At 41.8% G+C, this 27,125-nt stretch overlaps 1 protein-coding gene across 1 annotated transcript in view; it reads right to left on the reverse strand.

The window, feature by feature from the left end:
* frem2b (FRAS1 related extracellular matrix 2b) overlaps window positions 1-27,125 on the reverse strand; it is a 68,014-nt gene that overhangs the window by 35,110 nt on the left and 5,779 nt on the right. Inside the window, exons 2-3 of the mRNA XM_080772484.1 lie at window positions 26,446-26,535; window positions 1,581-1,727 (exon numbers count right to left, since the gene is read on the reverse strand). Of these exons, the coding sequence (XP_080628610.1) occupies window positions 1,581-1,727; window positions 26,446-26,535 (237 nt within the window). The remainder of the gene's footprint in view (window positions 1-1,580; window positions 1,728-26,445; window positions 26,536-27,125) is intronic.

Raw genomic sequence — 27,125 nt, forward strand, 5'->3', positions numbered from 1 at the left:
TCAGGGTATACAGTAAATCAAATCAAATAACATAATACAATATATGTGACACACCCATACCCGTACGGAACATACCAAAGATGATATAAATGTCATATGACCACCATATGCAAAATAGTGTGGTATATATCCCTGACAAAGATATTCTGTATTGCCTCTCTCTTTGTTGTGGCTTTGATCCCATGCCTGATGTTTGGATTACACAACAGAAGACTAGACTGGCAGATGATGAAAAACATCATCAAAGTTCAAATGAGCAATTTCTGGTTTAGAAACACGGAGCGAGCCATTTGGATTCATCTGTTCCCCCATTTTTGCATCATACAAAATTTCAATCACAATCGGCCATGTGTTGGTTGTCCAGCCTTCTTGAAGATCAGAGAATTCTCTGATCTTTTGGAAAGCCAGACAGCCCGAATGTCATCACAATCTGTGACTGCTCACATTTGTTCTCACAATTCAAAAATGAAACAATGTCTCAACCAAATGAATTAAACCCATTTATATTAGACCTGAGGCTGATTCTAAAAATACCTTCTAAATCCTAAAGTTTTCTGTGTTCCCGGTCTAAATGATTGTTTGAAATTGTTCTTTCGGATGAGCCTTATTTTTCATGTTTATTTTTGGAATTCAATAGATGCTCACAAAATGCATGTTGGGTGTTATTTATAATTATTTATTTTCCCTCTTCTCTTTTCTTGTATCTTTCTCTTAATCTCTTCTCAGATAAGCAAATCACATCCCTTTTCTTTAATTGTTTTTCATGCTAGGCATTATCCATCTTTGTAATGGTGATTCAAATCTTAATGCTATTATTGAGATGGACATTTTTTCTATTTTATTGACTTAAATGGTCTGACTCAGAAGCTGGAAAAAATGTAAGACTTAAATAAAGTTCACCAAAAAGGGCCATTCTCTCTAGGGACATTTCATTAGTCAGTGGCTCCAGAGAAAACAAAGATACAGACCACAGTTAAATCACCTTGTATGGGGTGAGACATATATCCGCAGGTCATTTTTTAAACGTGTCATTTATATAGACAGAATAGAGGGTAGCGAGGAACAATGACCAACAATAGTGAAGATTCCAGCCACTCATAAACTCTTACAGAAGCTCTTTTTGCTGCCGTGCTTCAGTTATTGCTCATTTAGTTCAGGCCAGTAAAACTGGGTGATTAAGTTGCAGAGAAGTGTCCTTCAGTGTCCACCAACTTTGAATGACCTTTCTCATGAGCACATGCAGCCCCTTCAGTTCCATTGTGTGACTGGACTTTAAGTACTGACCCATGGAGAAAGGTGAAAGGCTATGGACCTGTGTAACCCTAAAGGTTGTTTTACTAGTCAGGAGATCGAAGTTTGTGCGGGCGTGCGCGCAGTCGCTCAAGTATGAGGGCGTGCAGGCGTGTGGGCGGGTGTGCATATGTCAAGATGGTGGCACGGGGTTTACAGGGACATGAATTTTGCATTGGAAAAACAAACATTAATGAAATCCCATTTAAAATTCACTATCAAAGTATCAAAAAGAGTAAAAACTAGAAAATAATTAAACATTTTAATTAATTGTGTCTCAGTGTACTTACTGACAAAGGAGGTTTCTCCCAGGTAGCCCCTGCGTTTCAGAACCACCTCCAGAAAGCGGACGCCTTCGTCCACCACATACTGCTCCTTCTCCAGAGAGATCCAAGCCCAGTTCAGACGGAACTGCTGATTCTTCAACTTGTTACCTCCTGCAAGGGGAGCAGATTTGAGGATATTATAAAACTAACCCCAAATAATCACATGAATTATGTCTAGCTGAAACTATTTCAGTTTAAAGACTTTACTAAATTGAGAAACATGCAGTGGAGATGTTTCTGCATTGCAATTTCAGTAACCCTTCATTACAGTGTATACCACGTGCCTCCCACAGCCTGGCAGGATTCTGTGGGTGGTACAAGGTACCATGCAGCGGCACAATTGTATTTGAAGTATTTTGTCTAATGGCTTGGTTTCTAATAGAGAAATGTGTATTTCCATTCTGAACTGGACAATTTACACCTTGCCCTGGTTAGTTGGTATCAGAGGCAGTTGTGGCAGCTGTGGTCCTGGAGGGCATTGCTGTTACCATTTTGACCATACTGTAAAGAGCGGGACCAAAGCCACGCACACACAGCCGTTTAACGCGAGCACATATGCACATGTGACTTTACACACATAAACACACATCTTAGAAAATCTGTCCTGCTGTGTGCACTGTGCAGGGTAGACAGCAATGGTATAGTGAACGTAGAGAATAAAAGCCTAATTTACTGTTCATCATACAAAAACAAACTGATTTCAATGGAGAAAATGTGACATGACTTTCAACCTGGCATCCTTATTTTGGGCATGTAATTATAGGAAAATAAATAAAGAATTTTCAAATACTGTATAGTGAAAAGTTCACATCTAAAAGCTGAGCTATTTTGTAGCATGACACCATCTAAACCAGGGGTGCCCAAAAGGTAGGTGATCTACCAGTAGATCACACAGGCTGTGCAGGTAGAGCACATGACATGCCCCTATATATACAATTTAAATAAACTAAAACTATTTTTGGCATCTGCCACTTGAATTAAGGTGACTTCATTGGATTGATCATTGACATAAAAAAGGACAGTTCAAACCCACAATGCAATAGTTGTCAAAAGTTTTTTACACAAACAGTAAAAAAGAATTGCATTTGTCTAATACAGGGGTGTCGAACTCAACTTGTGGCGAGGGCCGCATTGGTCAAAAGGTCACTTGATGGGGGCCACAACCAGTTGCGGACGCACACGATGTCTCAGTCAGTCACTGCTATAATATCTATCTATCTATCTATCTATCTATCTATCTATCTATCTATCTATCTATCTATCTATCTATCTATCTATCTATCTATCTATCTATATATATTCTACTGTAATTAATAAACAATGCAATGAGGACACATTTGGCCCACCTAGGACCCAGGTAGAACCCACTTAAAACCCACATGGGCAAGCCCAGGTAGGACCCACTTGGGTCCCACATAAAAAAGGCCCAGCTGGGGCCCACCTAGGGCCCAGGTAGAACCCACTTAAAGCCCACATGGGCAACCCAAGTGTGAACTATCTGGTGCCCGCTGATATTTCCATATGGGTTGCATATATATATTATATATATATATTATATATATTATTCCATTGCTGAAAGTAGTTACGTATTAGACTCTAATACGTAACTACTTTCAGCAATGGGATAATATATATTTTTGGTGGATAGATCTGGTTGAGCTGGTCATTTTGAAAGTAGCTCTCAAGTCCAAAAAGTGTGGACACTCCTGATCTAAACAATGAAGCATAAAATAGACAGGGCTTATGTGATACAGGCCCAGGTGACTAACCAACTGAACAGCTGGCAGATGTGAAAGTGGTGGAATGAAGGAGAAATGACTGCAAGGATTCACTTCAGCGGTGGTATTGTTCTGGGATTTCAGAGAGTTGCTTTTGTTTGTCTTGGCGCTACAGCTAAGGCCAAAGTTCACAAACCTCTCCTCTGCCCCACCCCAGTGGTCATGATCTGTAAATCTGTCACATCCAGCCAACCACTGCACTGTGTGTGTGTGTGTGTGTGTGTGTGTGGGTGTGTGTGTGTGTGTGTGTGTGTGTGTGTGTGTGTGTGTGTGTGTGTGTGTGCGTGTGTGCGTGCGTGCATGTGCGTGCATGTGCGTGCGACCGTGTGTGTGTTATAACTGGGGCTGAATGAAAAATACTGTGAAACAGTATGAAGCACAATGAGAATAGATGAGAGATGGAAAAAAAGAAAACATACGTACTTCTCTTCTCACAAAAAAAGAAATGAAAAATGATCTCAACGTTAATCATAATTGTATTAAATTCCTCCAGCTAAATGAATAACTAACAATGAGAAATGCTTTTGGCCTCTACTGAGTCTCAAAACCCCACTGAAACTTAAGTTCGGTCTCGGCAGAGAATATTTTTCCTCATGGGTGTTTCAACTTACATTAGGTCAAGTTGAGACACTGTTTGTTCGTGCGTGCGTGTGTGCGTGCGTGTGGGACCTCCCAACAGTATTGGATAGGAGCCAGCAGCATTGTACTCCGCTCACAGGTAAACACTATACAGTGTGTAGGACCTCTGTGTCTTGATGGATGACTCATGTAACGGAAAGAGAAAAGGACCTGCGCTGTTAATCTAAACACGTACAGCATCCGAAGACTTTGCTTTGTAGTTCCGATAACACTGTTGATATTAGCTCAACAAAGCACAACTGATACAGGCGGTTAGATATATGTGAATAGCTCTTTATAATCACAGACTTTCACAGGGACGTCCTAAGACCATACATTTTATAGGCCTTAGGAATCTGGAGGCCCGTTTCATGACCAAATGAGGCCCCCATATATACCTATGACATCATTCTGTTGACACATAGTTTTGACTGTTCAATATCGCTCGCAGCCATTACTCTGGACAATTACGCAGCAACAACACCTCTCCTCATCCTGTCGTCCCTTCACAATAAAGTGTCTCCCGCGCGTATGAAAGTACGTGGATGAAAGCACGCGATGAAAGTATGCAATGAAAGTACGCAATGAAAGAATACGCGTATGAAAGTACGAGTGCAGTGAAAGTACGTGGATGAAAGTACGCGATGAAAATACGCAGTGAAAATACGCGATGAAAATACATGGATGAAAATAAAGGATGAAAATACAGGATGAATCAGATGAAGATATATGATGAATTTATACATGACATTTTGAAATGAGACATTCTGCATAATGGGCACTTTTACTTTTGTTACTTTAAGAACATTTTGATGCCAATACATTTGTACTCCATTGGATGGAGTATTTCTATATTGCAGTATTGATACTTTTACTTGAAGTAAAACATTTGAGTACTTTTTCCACCACTCATGATCTTTTAAAATTAGTTTGTTTCTGGCAGCTCCTAAATGACAGTTAATTATAGGTACAGTAAGCTTCATTACACAGTGTTTCATACATTTGAATAGCATACTGCATAATTATACAGAGATCCAAATGAAGCACCCCAGCTGTATAATAAAGTGGGCCCATCAAGTATCTGTTCACATTCAGCAAGACCAGGTGAGCACAAAAGTCAAAACAATATAATGTCCTCGTGTTACAGGGGAAACGATTTATATGCACAATTTATACTATACTCATTCCCAGTATAAAGTAGCATGAGTAAATATTGGCTGAGGAAGCCTTGAAGTCATTTTAAAACCTGCGGTGTGGTTTTAAAACCTGCAATGTGGCCCCTAAGGAGCTGGAGCTTGGAGATGCTTGTTTCCTGAGGACCACTTCACTCCCCCAGATTTCATTCTAATTAAGATAAGCTTGTAATACGTCCACTTCAAAGAGTCCTCAAGGGAAACACTACTGTTAATCTTTAACTGCTGCTAGCAGCAGTGAGCCACAATTGAGTTGTGAGTGCTGTATTACTGTGGTATATTACCTATAGGCTATGTGTGAAGTGCATGGCTGTGTAATCATTTAGGCATACAGTGCATCATACTTGCTCATCACACCAATGATGGCATCACAGACAGCTCATTGTGCATAAAGTACTATACTATCTATTTGTATTAGTTTAGATACTTTAATTGCCATTGCTTACTGGCAATTTAATCACAACATTGAGATGGTGAAAGCACTGTGCATGTAGCTGTACAGTGAAATCACTTGGATGTGTGATGAAGGACAGAAGGCTTTTGAGGGACGCCAGAGAATGTGAAAGGCTGGGCTGTGCCAACACAGTGCCCTTGTCTCCTCCCTGCATACATGTTGCAGACAGTCCTTATTTGGTCACCCCAAAGGAACGTGGGGCCAGGATGCCCCAACGGACCCTTTTCTGTTCATTCAGCCAGGCAGACAGACAGGCGGCCCTTTGCCCACACAGAGCTAGCACGCACCGCACTGATTAGGCTGGATAAAGTAGGACTGGTCTCTGAACCCTGTTCAATGGGGGACAATGCGGCTAAAAATACCTAATGTTCATATGGTACGGCTGCAAATAACTTTGAGTGGCACGTTTTTCCATGATGTAATGACAGTAATCCATTCAGATAGCATGTTGATATGTAACCAAAGCTCTAGCCTGCACACAACATAACATAACATAACATAAAGCATAATGTAAATTTGATTGACTGTGCACAGTGACAGTTCCAGCTGAATATTAGTCTGCCAGGCGGAGTTAATTTAACCTCAAACATCAACAAAGACACACTACTGCTAGTACTGCAGGATCTCATTGTTTGTGTTCATTTAAAATGTATTTCAAAACGAAGGCAGGTCACAAGGGCACAAGAGCGACCCGATCGATATGTTTGACTGCACGTGTGGGGTGGGTGCCACACGTGCTTTAGTGAAAAACATAATTTTGTACAGCAATAAAAGCAGCTTAACAGAGTCCCGTCAGAGAACATATTGCAGGTGTCAAATAATTCAAGTATAAGCAAAGTAAATACATACAGATGTATGGAAATACAGCTAGCAGGGAGGTCTGTTTGCTGCTCACATCATTTTCTCTGTTTCTCACAAAATAAGTCTAGAAATCAACTGCTAGTAAATTCGTATATTGTTTATATAACATTGGAACCAAGTATATCTAGAGGCTAGAGCAGTCACAGTATGTCATTATTATTACAGTGCATTGTGTCTATTGCTTCTTGTTTTTGGTCACTTGGCATACCAGACAATCCAGCATGCTTTTCACCGCTCCAATTAAAGGAAAGAGGATACTGTATGATAATCCTGTTGAAAGAGCGAAAGCACACGGCAAAGCAGATAGCGAGAGACGGAGCGATAGGTTTAATCACCATAATCCCTGTATCAGCAGTAATAAGTGGGGGAGTTGGCCCACGGGCTGAAAGATATAAAGCCATTATGATTTCAACAGGGCCAAAAAACGGTCTTCACTGGCAGAGCCTTACAAGAAAACGGATTGTCATAAATCTGACCACTCCATCAGGTTCATTTTGGCGTCTGCCCCCTCTGTGCCCACTTTTGCACAGTGGACATGTAAGGGACTTGAAAGGAGGGCCAAAGGTCGTCCTGGATCAAATCCACCACAAATAGCAGAAGGCTTTGCTCTTGGCACACAGGGAAAGGTCTTTCAACTATAAACTGCCGAATGCTGGTTCTGGACAATGGAGATTTAGCCTTAAGAGTCCTTTTAAAACTATTTTGCGAGTTTTGCGAGTCTGGTTTTACCAGACCAAGAAATTATCGTTCCCGGGGTCTCTTGCATTTCCAACCTTTTTAGTGAATAAAACATTATTTCTGTAAAACATTATTATCTGAATGGTAGATTATGTAAATAACACAACTTTGGTAGTTGGAGGTGGTCTCCCTGTTTTTCCATTGATAAATATCAAATATATCCTGTGATCACACTGGTCAGATCACTACAGGCTGACAAGAGGTATTGCTTGAAATTCAATGGGAAATACAGCCTTCCCTAAAGAGCTTCCCTTTATAGCTCAACAGTAGAAATAGTGGGACCTGGGTTCGATATAAAGACTACTTTACACTGTCTAGTTCAAAGGTCTCTGTTAAGCCGCTGTGATTTTTTTTACTTCTAAACCTTAATAATTTCCTAGCTCATTCACTCATTAATTAGCCTATATGACAAAAATATTATACCATTTGGATGTTTCTGCCCTTCTGTTCAGCTTTCCTGGGTGTACTAGGGTTAGGGTTAGGGACTAGATTGCCTAAACTATTATCACTATACTCAGACAGAGGACAGCTTATAATAGCCTCTAAGAAAAATAGAAGTGAACATGAAGAAGAGGGCATATTTTCAGCATCCTGTACCACATAGCCAATCTATTGAAATGCATCCAAGCTACAGCAGTTCACATTAAAGCTCACGGATTATGCTTATGCTTTGGAAGTACAAAAGTTGTGAAACAACTTGTTCTTACGAGTGTAGTCTACGATAATGCATAAATTCCAACATGACTGAAATGTGTTAAGCCCTAATGATTGATTCTAAACATGCTGTAGAAAACCACACCACTCTAGCTGTGAGTGGGGTGGGAGGAGTAGTGGAAGGTTGCCTTGTTGGTGGTGTGGGCGGGGCCAACAATCAGCACACCTGGGGACTACTACTAGGCTATATATAGGCCTAACTAAGCAGCAGACAAACATTTTGTCCATCACTAAGAGGTGAGGGACACCTCATTCATCCTCATTCCACCAATGCCACTGACTGAATAAACCTCTTGACTATCAAACTGCCTGATCTGTGGACCTCACATCCTCTTATAGGCATGCAGGTGTAGGAGTGTAAAAAATATATATCCTGCGACAGTGTTGTGTGATATTAGTCTGGCTTATTAGCCAGGCTAGTAGGAGTGCACATACTGTACAATAGCCAGCCTCCAGTCAGAATATCTTTCACATACAGTATGCAAGTTGTGAACATTAATCACAGTTTCTCCTATTCACAAAAGCCTCATACCTCACACTTTCCAATGCAGCTACCAAGTATGTTGTTTGTCACACAAACAAATCACTCAGCTCCAAATATTATGTGCACAGAAGGGGCATGGGCATTATACTGATGACATCAGGGATGTCCATAAATGGGCATAAAGTAGGGACAGGGCCTGACAGATTCAGAAAACTCCATTGGCATATCAGTTATATTGGCGGTGCAGTGTAGGTGTGAGGGCCGTGTAGCGGCCGGAAACACTAGTTTAAAAAAAGTGAAGTGAGGGGCGTTTGTGTTACACTATAGCATAAAATTGGCCATTCATTGTCAATGGGAATTTAATGATTGTGTAGGACAAAGTTTGTGCACACACACTAGTGCCCCTCAAAAAGATAGTGGGAATGCATCAAAGAATTGTAACAGTGTCCCAAACTCTCAAAACAGCTCAGAATTGTACACTTTGAAAACTTTGTTCAGTATTTCACTGTGACTGGGAGTCACTAGCATAATGTACACGCAAAGAAATCCTGAGCTTATAAATATAATCCTATTAGCCCTGCCTGAGAATATGAGTTCAAGCAGACTCTTTGCGAACACCTTTAGGATTAGTGAGCAGCCCACTCTTGGTGCCCAGCATTGCAAACAGGCTCTGTCATGAGTTGATAGTTCCAACCAGGGACACACAAGGTGTTCTGCCAAGCTCACAAGGTCAGGACTCGGGATGTATCCCTCGCTATAAACATTGGAAAGACAGCTCAGAAGTTATTGTTGGCTCCACCAGGCCGAAGGCACGCACACACTCCGTCCGTGTGTGCGTGCATCCGTCCCCCCGTCCCCCCGTCCCCCCGTCTGTCTGTCTGTCTGTCTGTTACCAGCTAATCTCCGGCACCGTTAACCCGGTTGATGCCAAATTTTGCACACACACTCCCTCGATGAATGAACCTCTGCCCCAAATTTTCCAGAACGGCCTGTTACAACAGCCGACTTTTGTAAAACATATTAATCCTCCAGATTCTGTCCAAATTTCACAGTATCTCTATAGTCATGTGTTAAAGACGGATCTGTCCGATATTTCATATTGGCTAATATTGTCTTTCAAAGTTTGGAGGATTGGCCCGTTTTGAACAAAAAGCCTCAAATCATGAACGCAGCATGCAATTTACGTGAAATCTTTCACAGACTTTCCTACTAGGCTGAGGAAAATATCCCACCCTTTTCACATTGGCTTGTTATAGCGCCACCAACAGGTGGATTTTTGCCATCAATTGCCATCCAAGGCGTAAGAAGTAATGCCACCCTTTTCACATTGGCCTATTATAGCGCCACCAGGAGGTCACAACCTGACCTGGCCTGGTGGAGACCTGTGCCCGAGGGGCACTTTATCTAGTCTTTTTCTGGTTTTGATTGCATAGGTGAGGTTAGACAAAACATGCCGTTGAATAGCACTGCTGTAGGTCAAAGAGAACACAGGCTAGCTCTCACCTGTCTTATGAACAGTCTGCCACATGGTAGCGAGTACAGAGAAAACAGCAATGCTCTGCTTCGACAGCTGCAGTGTATCCTTCACCATTCACGCATAAAGGTCAGCGTGGATTAAACATTGAGTTTTTTTTGTTTTCATTTTTCTCAGTCAATGCAACAGCCAATTATGCATGAGGACTTCGACAGCCATAAGGCCACAGTTTTTTACTGAAGTAACTTCTGTGGCCCACTCAAGAAATTATGCAGGCTGCACAATAGGACCACTAATAGCTGCCAGTCCGTTTAATATGCAGCTACTGTATTTAATAATTTGAAATAAGAAAGTTCTGCACCAACGTTATGGGCAAATGTTATGGCCTGCCCAACATCTGTGGCCCTCAATATATGTTAATGTTTATTTTACTGTCCAATGACATGGGCCAAGTTATTGTGGAACATATTGCCTATTAGCATAAAACATCAAATGCACTACATTTCATGGTGTGAAATGGCACAAAGGACCCTCACAAAAAAAAAACCTTTTCTAGAGTTTGGGCACTGCCCCCTCAGTGCTCTCTGCATGGCCCTGCACTGTGAAAATGTGTTGCGAGAACAAAGCAACATAAGGATGTAGGATAAAGCGATAAGACAAAGAGAGAGAGACAAGCTTTATCTTGACCCCCGAATGCATAGTGTTTGCTCTCTTGTCAGGCGGAATAATGGTGGACTGTTTGCTGAAAGCAGTAGTGTGGACGCAGAATATCAAACCTCATCCTGGTCCCACAGAACCATGAGCTCCATACTAATAGAGGTGGGCATTTGTTTGACTGGGCCCAGCCCACATTCGGAACAGCATGTTTCAACTGCATTGCACTTGTTTTCTTGTAAATCCTTACACGTGAAAAGCCCCCTCCCCATTAAATGGAAAAAAGCTCTCTGAATTTGTAATTCCTAAAGCAGTAGTAAATGATCCAAAGTCCTTTGTTTTTTGGCTGGCAAGACAGGGCTTTCAAGTGGAACCATGCAAACCTGCACGTTAAAGATAAGCATGCTAGTCTGCATAAGTAAAAAGAAGTGAGGAGGTGTCTGAGGGAGGGTTTAGTGTTCCCAGTCTTCTTGAAGTTGAGAATTCAAGATACTTCATGTGCACTGTAACCAGCACAGCGTTTAATGTGTGTGTGCTAGAGATTATTACTTCTGACGATACAATTGCATTTGAACTGATGCACAGCACAGCCTTCTAGAATGTCTGAGGTTTAAGCCATAGGCAAGACATAGTAAGGCGCCTTTTAAGATGACGAGGAATGAAAGAACTCAAGGTCAAAGTCAAAGTGGATAATTCTGAACAAAAGGTAACAGCATACTCTGACTATAGCTTGCCTTTTGAGCCCTGCAGACTGTCAGTGAAGGAAAGTTTTATAGACTCCATAACAATGTTTTCTGCAGTTTGCCTTGAGAGCACAACATAAACTCTGGGCCTAAATTGTTAGCACCATGTGGACAAGCATCTCTTTCTGTTAAATCATCATTTACAACTTAAATCAGCCTACACTGCTCTTCCTCCTTCAGCATGACCCTGTGCCCTAACCACATTTACATCAACCCCCCCCCCCCCCCCCACTATGCTGTATCCCAGTCTGGGTGTCCAGATGAGGCATTAGTGGCCATGGTATAACTATAAGTCATTGTGTATAGTGTTTTTACAGTTATGGTCAGATAAGCAAAGGAATGGTCTTGCATCGGGCCCCAGGCATGGCATGATGCACCACTGCTCCCAGGGTTCCTCCAGAGCCAGCAGAGCTGTCTCCGCATTACATTCTTTAAACACTGGTGGAATGGTGTGACTGTGATATTTGCAGATTTTGATCTGGAAATATATAAATACATCTGGCAGGTTAGTGCGTCATCCAGGTTAGTGCCATTCTGGTTCCATTCCAGCTCAGAGACCTTACAGTATGTTGCATATTCTTTATCTTCACATTTCCTGTCCATTTAAAGCGTTCTATTATGAGCAAGATATAACTAAAATAATAATAATAATAATAATAACAACTAGAACTGCACTCTGCCGAGTGCATACTTGCTTGTTGCACACTAGTAGGCCATAAATGGCCTACTAGTGCGCAAGCAGAGCGCGCAAGTACTTTCGAGAGAGAAAGTAGTCTGCGTAGTCAGTTCTGTAGAAAAATTATCTTCTCTGAAATGGTTTGGATTTCTGTCCTTTATCCTAAAGTTCTGTTTGGTTTAGTTAGTTATATACTACAACGACGTTAAGCTTAATGGTTAACTTTTTGACAACTACATACGGAGTATGTAGTTGTAATTTGATTAGCAGTATACTGTGGTTACTTGGTTCCAAAAAGTGAAGCCAAGTTTTTTTCAACCGTAAGTCTGTGCCTGGTTTGCTGGGACCAGTTACAACATTACGTCATCGTTGAGAACTGGGACCAGAGTACATGGTGTGTATATGACGTAATGTTGTAACTTGTAACTAGTCCCAGCAAACCAGGCATACACTTACGGTGTATGACTAGCTCTCAGTGATGACGTAAGAGTGCGTAGAGTATGTAGTTGTAATTTGATTAGCAGTATACTGTGGTTACTTGGTTCCAAAAAGTGAAGCCAAGTTTTTTTCAACCGTAGGTTTGTGCCTGGTTTGCTGGGACCAGTTACAACATTACGTCATCGTTGAGAACTGGGACCAGAGTACATGGTGTGTATATGACGTAATGTTGTAACTTGTAACTTGTAACTAGTCCCAGCAAACCAGGCACAGACTTACGGTTGAAGAAAACTTGGCTTCACTTCGAAGAGACCAAGCGAAATGATTACTTGCGCGCTCTGCTTGCGCAAGTAACTACATACAGAGTATGTAGTTGTAATTTGATTAGCAGTATACTGTGGTTACTTGGTTCCAAAAAGTGAAGCCAAGTTTTCTTCAACGGTAAATCTGTGCCTGGTTTGCTGGGACCAGTTACAACATTACGTCATCCTTGAGAGAGTACATGGTGTGTATATGACGTAATGTTGTAACTTGTAACTTGTAACTTGTAACATTACGTCATATACACACCATGTACTCTCTCAAGGATGACGTAATGTTGTAACTAGTCCCAGCAAACCAGGCACAGATTTACCGTTGAAGAAAACTTGGCTTCACTTCGAAGAGACCAAGCGAAACGATTACTTGCGCGCTCTGCTTGCGCAAGTAACTAGAAATGCGCTCTCTCGAGATGCCAACTTGCACTATGCACACAAGTAGGCCATGTATGGCCTACTTGCCATGGAAGTGCGCCCACCACTGGCATCACCGCTTCATCGTCCCTATAGAACTCTCTGCTGTCTGGGTACGACTGCTGCTCACACATCCACGTCCCTCAGCCTCAGTACCGGCTCTCCACAGGGCTGTGTACTGAGCATGCTGCTCTACACCCTCAGCCTCAGTACCGGCTCCCCACAGGGCTGTGTACTGAGCCTGCTGCTCTACACCCTCTACACACACAACTGCACCCCTGTCCACCGCAGCAACTGCATGGTAAAGTTTGCGGACGGCACCACAGTAGAGATGAGTCTGCCTACAGGGATGAGGTGGTGCAGTTGACACAGTGGTGCAGAGAGAACAACCTGCTCCTAAACACATCAAAAAACCCAGGAGCTGGTCATAGACTACAGGAGGAAGAAAACCGACATTCCACCACTGTTCATCAATGGGGACTGTGTGCAGAGGGTGTCCTCTTTCCGTTTTCTGGGAGTCCACATTGAGGAGGGCTTGACCTGGAGCGTGAACACCTCTGAGCTGCTGAAAAAGGCCCAGCTGAGACTATACTTCCTGAGGGTGCTCAGGGGGAACAACATCACACAGAGACTGCTGGTGCATAAGTGTGTGGTACACCAGCTGTACAGTGGCACAGAGGAAAAAGCTCCAGGGGGTCATTAATACAGCACAGAAGATCGTTGGCTGCCCTCTGCCCACACTGGAAGAACTACACAGATCCCGCTGTCTTAAAAAAAACACAGAACATTATGAAAGACACTTCCCACCTCGGTCACTCACTGTTCCAACTGTTGCCATCAGGCAGACGGTGAGAGTGATCAAGTCAGGGACCAGCAGATTCAGCAGAACAGCTTCTATCCCACAGCGGTAGTTTCACTCAATGCTGCTAAGAAATGATCTGTTGCTGCGATACACGTTTTGTTCTTTTTCTGCTGTCTTAAATGCAATAAGGGTACGTATGTGCAATAACAGCTGCATTTACATGTTTTTGTGCAATATATATGCCTAGTGCTACAGGGGTTGTGCGAATAACAGGAAGTCATGTGTGTTTTGTTGTTTCATAGTTTTAGCTTTATGTTGTTTTGTGATCTGTTGCACTGATTGGTTGGCACTTTAGATTTCGTTGCACAATGACAATTAAGATCTATCTATCTATCTATCTATCTATCTATCTATCTATCTATCTATCTATCTATCTATCTATCTATCTATCTATCTATCTATCTATCTATCTATCTATATATCTATCTGAATCCTAGAGCTCTCTGCTGTCTGTCTGGGTACGACTGCTGCTCTGAGTCCCTATAGAGCTAGTCACTTCAAGTCTCCAACTGGGTCAGGACTCAACAAGATGGCCTCATTCTGGTCCCAGCCCAGACAGGTCAGACGCCACATTCCTGCTGGACGACGGCTCAGGGTGGCACGCTAGTAGGCTGAGGAAAGTCCCAGCACCCCTCTCTGAGCACACGGACACAGCACAAACCCCGTCACTATTCCCCTACGCCATGGGTAATGATCCTTGCCCACTTCCAGCCCCCGTTCCACCCCCCGCCCCTGTCCCGCAGCACCACTCCATGAGGCTGTGGTGCCGGAACCGAGGCCAGTGCGGGTCAGGGCTCGCCCTACTGCCTTGCAGGACTAACAGACCCGCTTATTGTGCATATTGCCTGTAGTCTTTTTCTTATTGCTGCATTCCTTGGCCCCTCTTATCGCTACTTGCGGCTATATTTTTTCATCACGTACAAAGTGACAGATGTCCCATGTGTCATCTTTAGGCAGTATAACAGAACCCCTATGCCAATATGTAGACTATTCATCATCATTACTGCCGTCAATCATTGACACCACAGATGTTTTGAACATCATCGCAAATCTCAAATGTAACAATGATGCTATATTAGCCACTTTGGATGTTCAGAGCCTACTGTATACACATGCATCCTGCATGATGCAGCATGGTGCCTGCATGGTCTCACAGCCATTTCACACTTCTTGGATAGACGTCCCACAAATGTGCTGCCTCCCTCCACGTTTCTTGTGGAAGTTGCAGAAATAATTCTAATAACTATATTACGTTGGCAAATTCTATCTCCAGTCTCAGGCCACTGCTATGGGCAGTGCGTTTTCTCCCTCCTATGCATGCCTCACCATGGGTTTCTGGGAAGATAAATGTATATACAGTATAATCCCCAGAACAACCTTTTCCACCCTAAAATTGCTCTATGTCGCCGCTACATAGATGACATCCTGTTGGTCTGGACTGGACAGGTACCCAAGATGAGCTAAATCTCTTTCTCACAACTCCACCACTGATTACGTGTCTTTTACCATGATACCAATAATCAATCAAATTTCTAGAAAACCCTAATAGTAGGAACACCCTCCTCAAAGCTGACATTAATCACTCAAAACGGCTCATAAGTAACATCCCTGTAGGCCAATTCCTACGTCTCAGGAGGAACTGTAGCTCAACCCGACTTTCTGAAAAACATTTTTCAGAAAAGGGCTATGCTAAAATAGACCTCGACTCTGCATACGACAGAGCACTACGCTCTTTTACAAAAGAAACCAAAAAGTAATCTAATAGACTTTGTTTCTCCACACAATATACAACCAGCGGCAGGTCCTATTAAAACATAATTAAAAAAGAAATAGCTGGCATGTCTTTCAAAGTGATCCTCATATATAGGACCTGTACTGATCCCCCTCTGTTGTGTTTCAGACGCAGTCGTAGCCTGAGAGACCGTCTGGTGCACTCTGATCTAACGTCCGCCCCTTCCTCGTTATAATTCAAAATATATACTTCAAAGTTCAAAGTTAGCATTTTCAATTTAGTGCTATAGCGCCACCCTTTGGCCAATGGTTGTGGACTTCGCTTCCCCACCATTTGGCATAGCCCTCTACCATATTGCCAAGTTTTGCGAAAATCGACTCCACGGTTAAGCCAGAACTTCAATTTTTGACGTAAGAAGAAGAAGAAGAAAAAGAAGAAGAAAACAGATAAATGCAATAAGGAACCATAGGTTATTTCGGCTTGGCCCCTTAATAATAATAATAATACACATACTGTAACATTTGTGGCATATTAGGATCCTCCAATGTCTACATTGTCAGACCAGACCAAAGGCTAAATGCCAAAGGCCAGCTGCCCTGTTGTCTAAAGCGCAGTCAGTGATAGTTTAACTGAAAATCACTCACCCATGAAAAATGCACTTTTCAGATCAACTGACTAACAACTAACAAAGAATCCCAAAGGTTTCTAAATTAAACTGGCAGAAAGAGAGGGCCCTCCAAAGCTATCTAAACATACAATATCATGAAACATATGGCCCAGACTAGATGAGTCACTCTAACATTAGGAAATAAAACGTCTGGGTTTCCGAGGCTAAACACTAAACATATTAAAGAACAATTCTGTGCTAATTGGAACAGTCCTGCGAAATTACTGAGGGATTTGAGAAGCTAAAGGCACCAACTACAGTATATCAGATTCCCCTGGCGTCTAGTTCTGGTCCTCCTAATTGACATTCTTTGTTTCCCTCACTTCATTCTCTTGTTAATATGTAACTTTTCCCTTTACAGACCCGGTCCTGGAAAACGAAGTAAAGCCCTCGAACAGTGCTGTTCATAAAGAAAGAATGTATTATGTACAATGTATGTCAAAAATGTATGAACATGTATAATGTGGTAACTGATGAATCAACTATAGGGTTGGAGTTAAACTTGGAAATACTGTTTGAAATTTGTTTAGTTTATTATGTGATGCCTGCAACTTTTTTTTAAATGGGTCTGAAAACTTTAACTGATTTACAGGGTGCCGTGTACATTTCTAGCTAAACAAGATTAGCTTTCACTTGCATTGCATCCAAGTTACTCGATAATATAGCTCTCTTGGCCTGCAACTCGAGCACATCTTTTTTTAGCTACTTGTGAAAATTTGTGTGAGGTATGTTGTGTAGTTATAGGTGCAGCCAGGCAGAGAACATATATCTTATAAGGCAGAAGTCGTATTTTCTGACCCATGCCCATTAGGTATTTAGGTAGTTTGTTGAGAGACTACAGTACCAACACTATACATGTATGTTCATAGTTACATCTAATCGAATATGACAGAAAAATAATCTCCATTCATATGTAGATTTGGCTGCATATCCACAGGGCCTACCTACTGTATTTGAGTGCTCAGAACATGTCAACGCAGGCTGTGTTTAGAGAGTGAGCTGCGTGTCAGCACTTTAATGCCATGGCTTGAGGCATCAGGAAGCGGATTGAAGCATTGCCCTGGAACCCACAGAACATGGCACCTTTTCATCTCCCCTGGACTCCCTGCCATTCCTCAACTGACGAGTCCTCACATCCTGCCTACAAGCCCAACATCGGAAGGAAGCAGGTGGTAGTGGTAAACAGGAGCTACAGCACTTACATATGTTGAATCCCCAAAAGGTTTTTGTCAACATGTGCATTTAAAAAAAACTGTGAAATGAGAGGCAGGATATTCCCAAGTTACGCACCCATCACATTTCCAGAAACCTTCTCAATTGACCTTTTTTTATTACCTTTTGTGAATTTTCCTGCAATTACGCCTCGCTACTAATATTATAATTAAGTGAACAGGTTTTTTTCCCCTCCTTCTTTCACTCGCGTAACATCATAACGAAGCTGACAGCAGCTTGGAAGCAAAGACAAATCAAATTAAATCAAAGACAGATATCAATTAAAATTAATTTTATGCTACACATCTTGATTCACCATCCTAGCAGTGCTGCCTTTATCAGAGAATACATGATAAGGCTGCTGGTCCCTAGACATCTGCATGCATGGTGAATAAATGTTCAGTGTTTGGGTGCTTGTGTGTGCATGCACATTTTTGTGCACAATATGTGAGCACAAAATGATACACATATGTGTGTAGTATCCAAACATGCCACCCGGGTCCGTCGGGAGAGAGAACATGTGACATGGTAGCCTCGCCTTAGCTGTCAGAAGCTTTTCAAAGGGCAGTGGCTGAGAGGGGCAACTCAGTCCCACCAGTCCTACCAGTCCCACTACTGGGATTCGGGGGACAAAGACACATTATCCAGGGTGATTTGTTGAGCAAAATCTTTGCCACAGTGGACAAAGATACAGCAGCAGCTTCCTCTGGGTACTTTTTTTAATACTGTTTTTATTAGGCATTTTTTCAGAATATTATCGTCAATGATAATGAATAGTTCAATTAAATAAAAAGGGTACTGTTACTTTTAGGAAACTTTTCTAATCATGTATTTGGCTGCAAATTAAATAGGATAGGATATCAGGTATTTCAAACCTTGTATCTTATAGGTTTCGTTGTGTGGATCCTGTAAACTATTTTTTTCTTTCAGGTTTTACAAAGCAGGTAGAAATCCTCACCACCCTGAAAATTGCTACTATATGATTGGATTGTTAGATCTTCATAACACCTTACTATAATACATATTACACCTTATTCCACAAAAGGATTGAGGGATTTAACGTTCTAAAAACTCCACTATGGCATTACTTCAGACACAAGGGAATGCATTGGTCATTGTGCCTGCCAGCTTATGTGTGCTTGAACAATCTCAGTTCTGCTAGAGAGACATCCTAAGGCAGGGATGACGACACACATCATCATCCAGGGGACAAGCCTGGGCCTGGGGTTTCCATACACCGGAATTTGTCTTTGCCAAGTGAACCCCGGATCCCTATCTTTACTCTGGCAGCACAACAAGAGGGAGTGAAGGACTGATAGAGCGGGATAACCCCTTTACCTCCATAAAGACAATGGCACTGACACGGCAAAGAAGCACTGGCAACTTCCAGGCAACTAGGTCAAACAAATACCATCCCACCCATATTCTAATTGCATTGCTGTTGCTTCTGTTAATTACTGTACCAGAATAGTGGATTAACACATTTTCATTTTTCACACATAAGTGCCTCAACAGGCACTTATGTTTCACTGTCTAATTTCCTTCACATGTCGCACTACGCGATGGGAAAAGTGTTGAATTGTGATTATACACTTCATCAAGTTGAATTGTCTACATGGGATGAGACTAGGTGAAACTCTTGGCATATGCAGAAGAGGACAACATGGGTTGGCAATTCTCCAAAGGCAATATTTCCCGACATCTTTCATAATACTGTATCTGTCTACTAGCAGATATTATTTGACTTCTTATGCTTTTAACACATGAAGCCTGTCAAGTTGCCACAGTATGTTTTTCTGGTCAAGTAGTAGTATCTGTTAACACAAACAGAACATTCATTATGACAACCAGCTCAACAGCTACACATTTGCCCAAAGTGTCTGGCACTGCCAGAGCTTCATCGTGTCATAGCGGACCATCATTGACCTTGTCACAATGAACGACCCAATTATGGCTAATGTCTTGTTGCATAATAGTGGAAGGCAACGGAATGGATTTCCCTCACAGAGTACTTGAGTTTGGATGGAAATGTGGTGTCATGTGGTGAAAAACAAGCCTCAAAGTTAGTGTCATGACCTGGGCCGTGGTCCAGCAGGCACATAAGCGGCCTGGCAGTGCATCGCGGGTTCGAGTCCCGTTCCCAACGATCTTTGCTGCATGTCTCTCCCCATCTCTCTCCCCCTGTTTCCTGTCTATCTACACTGTAATCTATAAAGACAGAAACGCCCCAAAAATATCTTTAAAAAAAGGTTAGTGGCATGAATTGAGGAAACAAGCAAGCCAGACAAATCATACTGATCAACTTATATCCTCTCTGTAATTCTGTTTCCATCTTCAATGTGAAGCAGCTGTCACCTGGGAACAGCTCTGTAATCAGGTACCAGATGTTTTATCATAACATTACATTTTCCCCCCAACAAGATGACTAACAAATATTTTATTAGCCACAGCACAGATGGACTGTGATGAGATCTCTAGTACACAGACACACACACACACACACACACACACACACACACACACACACGCACACACACACACACACACACACACACACACACACACACACACACACACACACACACACACACACACCTCTTGAATGCAAGGACAATAGGCCCTGCTATATAATTTCCCACAGCATTGCAGAGATGCCTATAGCAAACCATGTATGCAATATGTACGTATAACTACCATATATAGTACTATAACTATGTCCCACCTAATGTAAGTCTGGGGATAGTAATTTCATGGGGTAGAAAAACACAGACAAAACGTTTCCATGGCTGGGAACAAGGATTATGACCAACCATACAAACATTCTACTAACTTTGATTTGCGTGCGAGTGCAACTACATGTTCTCTGTTACGTTTGCTATGCTTTGGCACGCTACAGAGAGAAATCTAATCCCTTTCGAACCTGGGATTAGGAAGGTAGGGCAAATAGAGAGATGGATTCAAACATTCTGCAGTCACTGCTGTTGATCATATAGAACAGGGATACTCAAATAGATTTACCTGTGGGCCACATTACAAAAATGGCAAGGGGCCAGGGGCCAGTAGATAAAATTACGACATTAATGATACTTGATAACTTCTCTCTTTCAATTGCTTTATTTTCGCAAAATGTATCAAAGTACAATGTGCATGCACACAATATGTAAATAAATAAATGTGTTACATTTTCTTGCATAAACACAAAGAGCTGTTTCCATAACTGCACAAATTATTGCACATAACATGAGTAGCTGTTATAATAACATAATAACATAACATGAGTAGCTCTTTGCCTGCCTGCCTGCCTGTCTGTCTGTCCATGAGTAGTTATTTGTCTGTCTGTCAATGAGTAGCTGTCTTACTGTCTGCCTGTCTATGAGTAGCTGTCTGCCTGCCTGTCTATGAGTAGCTGTCTGTCTGCCTGCCTGTCCAATTGTCCATGAGTAGCTGTCTGTCTGCCTGTCTGAGTAGCTGTCTGCCTGCCTGCCTAATTGTCCATGAGTAGCTGTCTGTCTGCCTGTCTATGAGTAGCTGTCTGCCTGCCTGCCTAATTGTCCATGAGTAGCTGTCTGTCTGCCTGTCTATGAGTAGCTGTCTGCCTTCCTGCCTGTCCAATTGTCCATGAGTAGCTGTCTGTCTGTCTATGAGTAGCTGTCTGCCTGCCTGCCCAATTGTCTATGAGTAGCTGTCTGTCTGTCTATGAGTAGCTGTCTGCCTTCCTGCCTGTCCAATTGTCCATGAGTAGCTGTCTGTCTGTCTATGAGTAGCTGTCTGCCTTCCTGCCTGTCCAATTGTCCATGAGTAGCTGTCTGCCTGCCTGTCCAATTCTCCATGAGTAGCTGTCTGTCTGCCTGTCTATGAGTAGCTGTCTGACTGCCTGCCTGTCCAATTCTCCATGAGTAGCTGTCTGTCTGTCTGCCTGTCTATGAGTAGCTGTCTGCCTGCCTGCCAGCCAGCAAGTTGGTTAACAGAAAATAAATTGTTATGGCTGAATAAAATAAAATACAATAAACACAATTTGCCTGAAAATAGATTACCCAGCTACCTTTTTCATGAAAAAGAATGAGTAGTGATATGGCTGACTGAGTAAAATAAAACAATCTACCTGAAAATAGATAGCTATAACTGAAGAGCAATTTCCGCAATTACCATTTCCGCAATTTCCTCAATTTCCATTTCCGCAATTTCCATTTCCACCATTTCCGCAATTTCCGCAATTACCATTTCCGCAATTTCCATTTCCGCAATTTCCGCAATTACATTATTAATGGCAGCTGGGTTTCATCATTCAAATAAAATAGAATTCTGTCCGTTTAGCTATAAAATTATGTCAGGGAATAGGGATACACAGTATATGTCTTTCATTTGCATTGCATCCCCCCCCCCCCCCCCCCCAAGCTTTTATTTTCGTTCGAGTAATAGTACAACTCTAATAGTATTACTTATAATAATGTAATTAAAGATAACTTCATTCAGATTTTTTTATTTTTATTTCATTTTCCAGATTTTTTTTTCTTCTTTTTTTTAGATTTTCATTGGTGGGCCAGTCATAATGGTCCCACGGGCCTGATGTGGCCCGCGGGCCTGAGGTTGAGTATCACTGATATAGAAAACATACTGTAGGTGCTCAACATAGCACATGACGTGACACTGACGCCTGATTTTATTATTCTTCCTTGCATGCCGGTATTGCACGCCAAAACTAGCAGATCTACAAACTCACAACACGTTGCAGCATGACACATTTTCAGCTTGTAGATACAGTAGGGCGACATAGTGTGCAACTAAGTATAAGTCAGCATGAGTCACTTGTGAGAACTCAGGGCATTCATGATGACGTACACATACAGTATGTATTTCGTTTCATGGAGCAGAAATAACGAGCCATCATGCCTAGTGAGTCAGGTAAAGGCAGTTTATAAATGCACTGAATATTGCAAAGGGCAGGTAGGGAAATACAGTCCTCCATATTTCAAGCTGGTGCCATGTAAAGGAAAAATGAATGATCCAATGAGGAATGTGCTTCTTGTTCCAGACTCAAAATCTGACTTAGAATTAGAAACGTGGCAGTAAAATTCTCACTTGCATGTCATATTTGCTGACGTTGAACTTTGAAAGTAGTTCATTCTCATCCTTCCTCCTTAACCCTTTAACATGAAGGAGGGGACAGAGACAGACAGACAGACATACAGATGGGAAGGGATGATGGGAGGGAAGGGGACAGAGACAGACAGACAGACAGACAGACAGACAGACAGACAGACAGACAGACAGACAGACAGACAGACAGACAGACAGACAGACAGACAGACAGACAGACAGACAGAATGAGAGGGAGGATGAGTAGCATGGAATGAAAAACATAACAAAGGCCACAGCAGTCTGTCTGTCAGTTGGAACATCCCTGATGCTGACTGACTGGCTGGATTAAGTTGCTGGAGGCAGACAGAGATTGAGCTCCACAAACAACTGGCTGGGACTGCTAAGGCTTGTGTGTGTGCTTAGGTAAGCTCACCTGAATGCACCACCAGAGTTCTACAGAGACAGTGTGAGGGATGGAGTGCACCGAAACACAACATCTACCTGACAGCTAACATGGCGCACGTGCATGCATGCACACGTACACGAATGAACACACACAAACACACACATAGACGTGAATATGCACACACGCAAAATCAATGCTCGGACCCTGTGTAGGAAATTAAACTCTTGTCCCAAAACTTTGTTCCTGACTTAGTCCAGGTGTGTTGTTTCTCTTCACACGGTAAACACAGAAACACAAACTAATACATGTGCGACTTCAGCCTCCAGTGATAATTCATTCAAGGCTTTGACAAGCATGACAAATGGCAAGACACACAAACGCCTCACAGATTATGACCTCTGTCTGTCATCTGCTTTAGGCAGAACTCAACCACCCTAACCCAGAAATAAAGGACCACTGTGACTGCTTAATTTCCTAGCCAAACGGAAAACGCATTCAAGTAAGCGTTTTCAATGTAAACACTTTCACAAAGTTTTGCAAATTATGTGAACAAAATATAATTCTTCCACAAGGGGGTTTAAGAGTGCATTATTTGTGCCTTCGTTCATTGTGTCACATTTCAATTATGTTGCCTATCTCAATGGCATGGCTATAGAAATCCAACAAATTACAATTAGATCATTTTCCACCAGTTTACATTGAAAAATGGCATTATTCTGTAATCTGCAGCCAGTTTTTAAAATGCAATATTCTGCATGAAAGAGACTGTCTGAGCAAGAGTATCTGCAGCACAGAATATTTGAACACTGTATTGAATTAACAGCTCTCACTCTCTATCTATCAAAATCACACACTTCAAGTAGCAGGTGATCACCACCGCACCAGGGAGGTACTACAGTAGGTAAAATAGGTATACAAATAGGCAGAGATTGGGTTATCTACAGTAACAAACATAATATAATCCATCAACTGACGAGACTGAGGACCTCAACTTTATCAGGAGGAACAAGCTTGTGGCTGCATTAAAAAAAAGAGAAAAACACTCTAAAGGACCAACATGGTATTTTTTCACACATTCCATTCCACCAAAAGAAAACGGCAAATAAATGAGTGCATGGAGATGTTTCTCATGGTGAGTGCATTCTGTAATTGCTTTCCTTTTGGATGGGCAATGTAAACAGGGACCTTAAAACAATCACTTGGGTAGAACACTGGCCTCAGTCCAGTGCTCTCAAGTTAGAGCAGAGCAAGAGCAACAATGGCAGCTGAGAGAAGGCTTTCAGCTCTATTGTTTAATTGAGCTAACAGACAGAAATACACCACACACATCATACACACGCACGCACACACACACACGCATGCACGCACATGTGCATGCAGTGTACCCCTGAACCACATAAAAACACTTGCACACCACACACTATTATTACATTGTGAATGCATTAATTCACAGGAATTAGAATAAATTAAAAAAGTATAACAGTACCATTCTCACAAGAAAAATAGCTTTTCTAATAATAATAATAGGCTAATAATAATAATACAGTAATAGCAACTGCAGGTGTACTTGCATTAGTATATACTGTGCCACTGAACATGAATTAAGAACTAGTGGGTTTCTTATTTTTCTTTGCTGAACATGACAGACTATATTAGCTGTGTGCTGTTTGCTGGCTCTTCCTCAAAACTGCTGTTCAAAGAGTTTGAGGCTCTATCTGGGGATTTAAGGCAGCAACCACCAGCACAGCTCAAATCCTTAAAATAATTACAGCTCTGTGGCTACCTCACAAGCTTGCGTATAATATGTAGGCCTAGGGCAGCTTCTTGCGAATGGGTCAATCGTAGAAGGCTCTCCATCACTTTACACGACCGTGTGCATGCCATTCCAATGTTCTGCAGACCGCAGCTGTTTCCTAAGTGCACTGACTGTTATCACTTGTCAGGTGATGATGCTTTCAGCTTTAACTGTCTATAAAAGGTGATGACTATGACTGACAAGCATATGTTTGACATCTGACGATAAGATGTGCCAGGTGTAAGGTCCTTTTGAAAGTCTGAAATACGGTATGTAAACAATGATTTAGAAGGAATCTGTATTAACATTATTAACATAGCAGTATTAGCATGCAGAGTTGTACAAATTAATTGTGTCTACCTACAGAGTATTGAGACAACCCTTCAAGTTAATTGTGTGCATGTGTGTGTGTGAGAGAGAGAGAGAGAGAGAGAGAGAGAGAGAGAGAGAGAGAGAGAGAGAGAGAGAGAGAGAGAGAGAGAAATAACTATCAAGAGAAAGAGAGAGAGATCCATAACAAATAATCCAATTGAGCAAAAAGAAAAAGGCATTGAATAGAATTAACTAAACATCAATGCCTTCGCCACCACAAGCCACACAGATAAAGGTCCTGGCATTCAGTGTCCCGATCTTCTCAATAAAGCGGCGTCTAATTTTAGTCAACACACTCATTATCCCCCCCATCCGCCTGTTGGCATTGCGGTTAACCTGTCTATTATTTAGCTGAAGCCACAGATTAGTCCCAGGTTGAGGGATGGGGAAATGCATTTAGGGGGCCCACTGATATGCCTGTGGGAAAAGAGAGGGCCTCTGTCAGTGGGATCCTTTGTGTTCCCTCATCACCCCAGAAGGGTAGAAGAAAGGAGATACTGTCAGGCATGCTACTTCGACTAACAGGCGACACCAGCGTGATCATCTCAAACCATACACAGGGCCTCATCACTTGCATACCTAAAAGTGAAAGCCTTTATTTTTCCTAATTCAAGACTGGTTCATATTGTTGGGATGTTGGTGGCCTGAGTGTCACTAAGTAGCCTAAACAGACCATCTTATTGTGTGTAAAGCCAGAAACTGTCACCAGTATTTCAAGGAGATTCACCATGAAGAAAGATATCCTGGAATGTTAAAGGACATGTGAGCTCTGATATCCATACAAATATATTATTTTAACATTGGCTGTTTGCACGAGATGGAAAATTGTACTCTTGCTCAAATAAAAAACTATGCCTCTGAAGGACTATACATTTTTTGGAGCACTAGAACGTGGCTCAAAGGATGGCAAATATCTTGTTTGATCCCAAAAAATATATTTTCAAAACGACTGGCTGGATTGTTTGCTGTTGACTTTCATGTTCCCTGGAGGATGCATGCAGGAATTATTTTGGCTTCTACTCTAGTGCCACTCTACTATAGATTTCCACATAAAGGCACTTTGTGGTATTATGGAAATTATTTTTATCAATCATCCAATCATCTTGAAATATCAAATTATATTTGGTAATGTATGCAATTGAACTTACCCTTGTCCTCAATGGAGAAATGGAAGATGTCATTAGTTGCATTGTCATGGTCCGTCAGAACATAGCATATCTTCATGTCATCAATGTCAGCTAAAATAAAAAAGGCAAATATTGATATAATAAAATGATGATAAATAATAACACAAATAATATTTGGCAAAGTAGGATTCCTCCCCTATTTAGACTTGACATAAATGTCCAGAGGTTTAAAGACTATCTACAGTCGGCTTGACAATTGCTTTTAAAGGCAAGCCAAGACTGCTTGACAAATTGTCTCCCGAATGACACACTGAGCATTAAAGAACAACAAACTACCACAGTCTTCTGTTTTACTATTTAAAATATAGTGGGTTCTATACATCCCTACAATCTGACAGAATGTGAAGTTCACACTAGCCCTTGCTATATATCTTCAATATTTAATGTCAATCCTTTCCTCTCAAATCTGCTGGCTCATAAATATTCATAGCCACAATTTCAAATATCAATGATGGGAAATAGTGACTTCATTTGCTGTCTGTTTATCCCTGCAAGCTCTCTTGAAATATTAAACATATCTCCTGAGAAGAGCGTCTTCAGAGTGATTCAATAACTGCAAGCAGGAGGTACATGGTGTACACTGTACACTGATCTCGCTTGCCTGAAAGTGTTTAGGAATATCACACACACAGTACACACAG

Source organism: Protomyctophum bolini (genome assembly GCF_963924005.1).
Source record: "Protomyctophum bolini genome assembly, chromosome: 9".
Taxonomy (NCBI): domain Eukaryota; kingdom Metazoa; phylum Chordata; class Actinopteri; order Myctophiformes; family Myctophidae; genus Protomyctophum; species Protomyctophum bolini.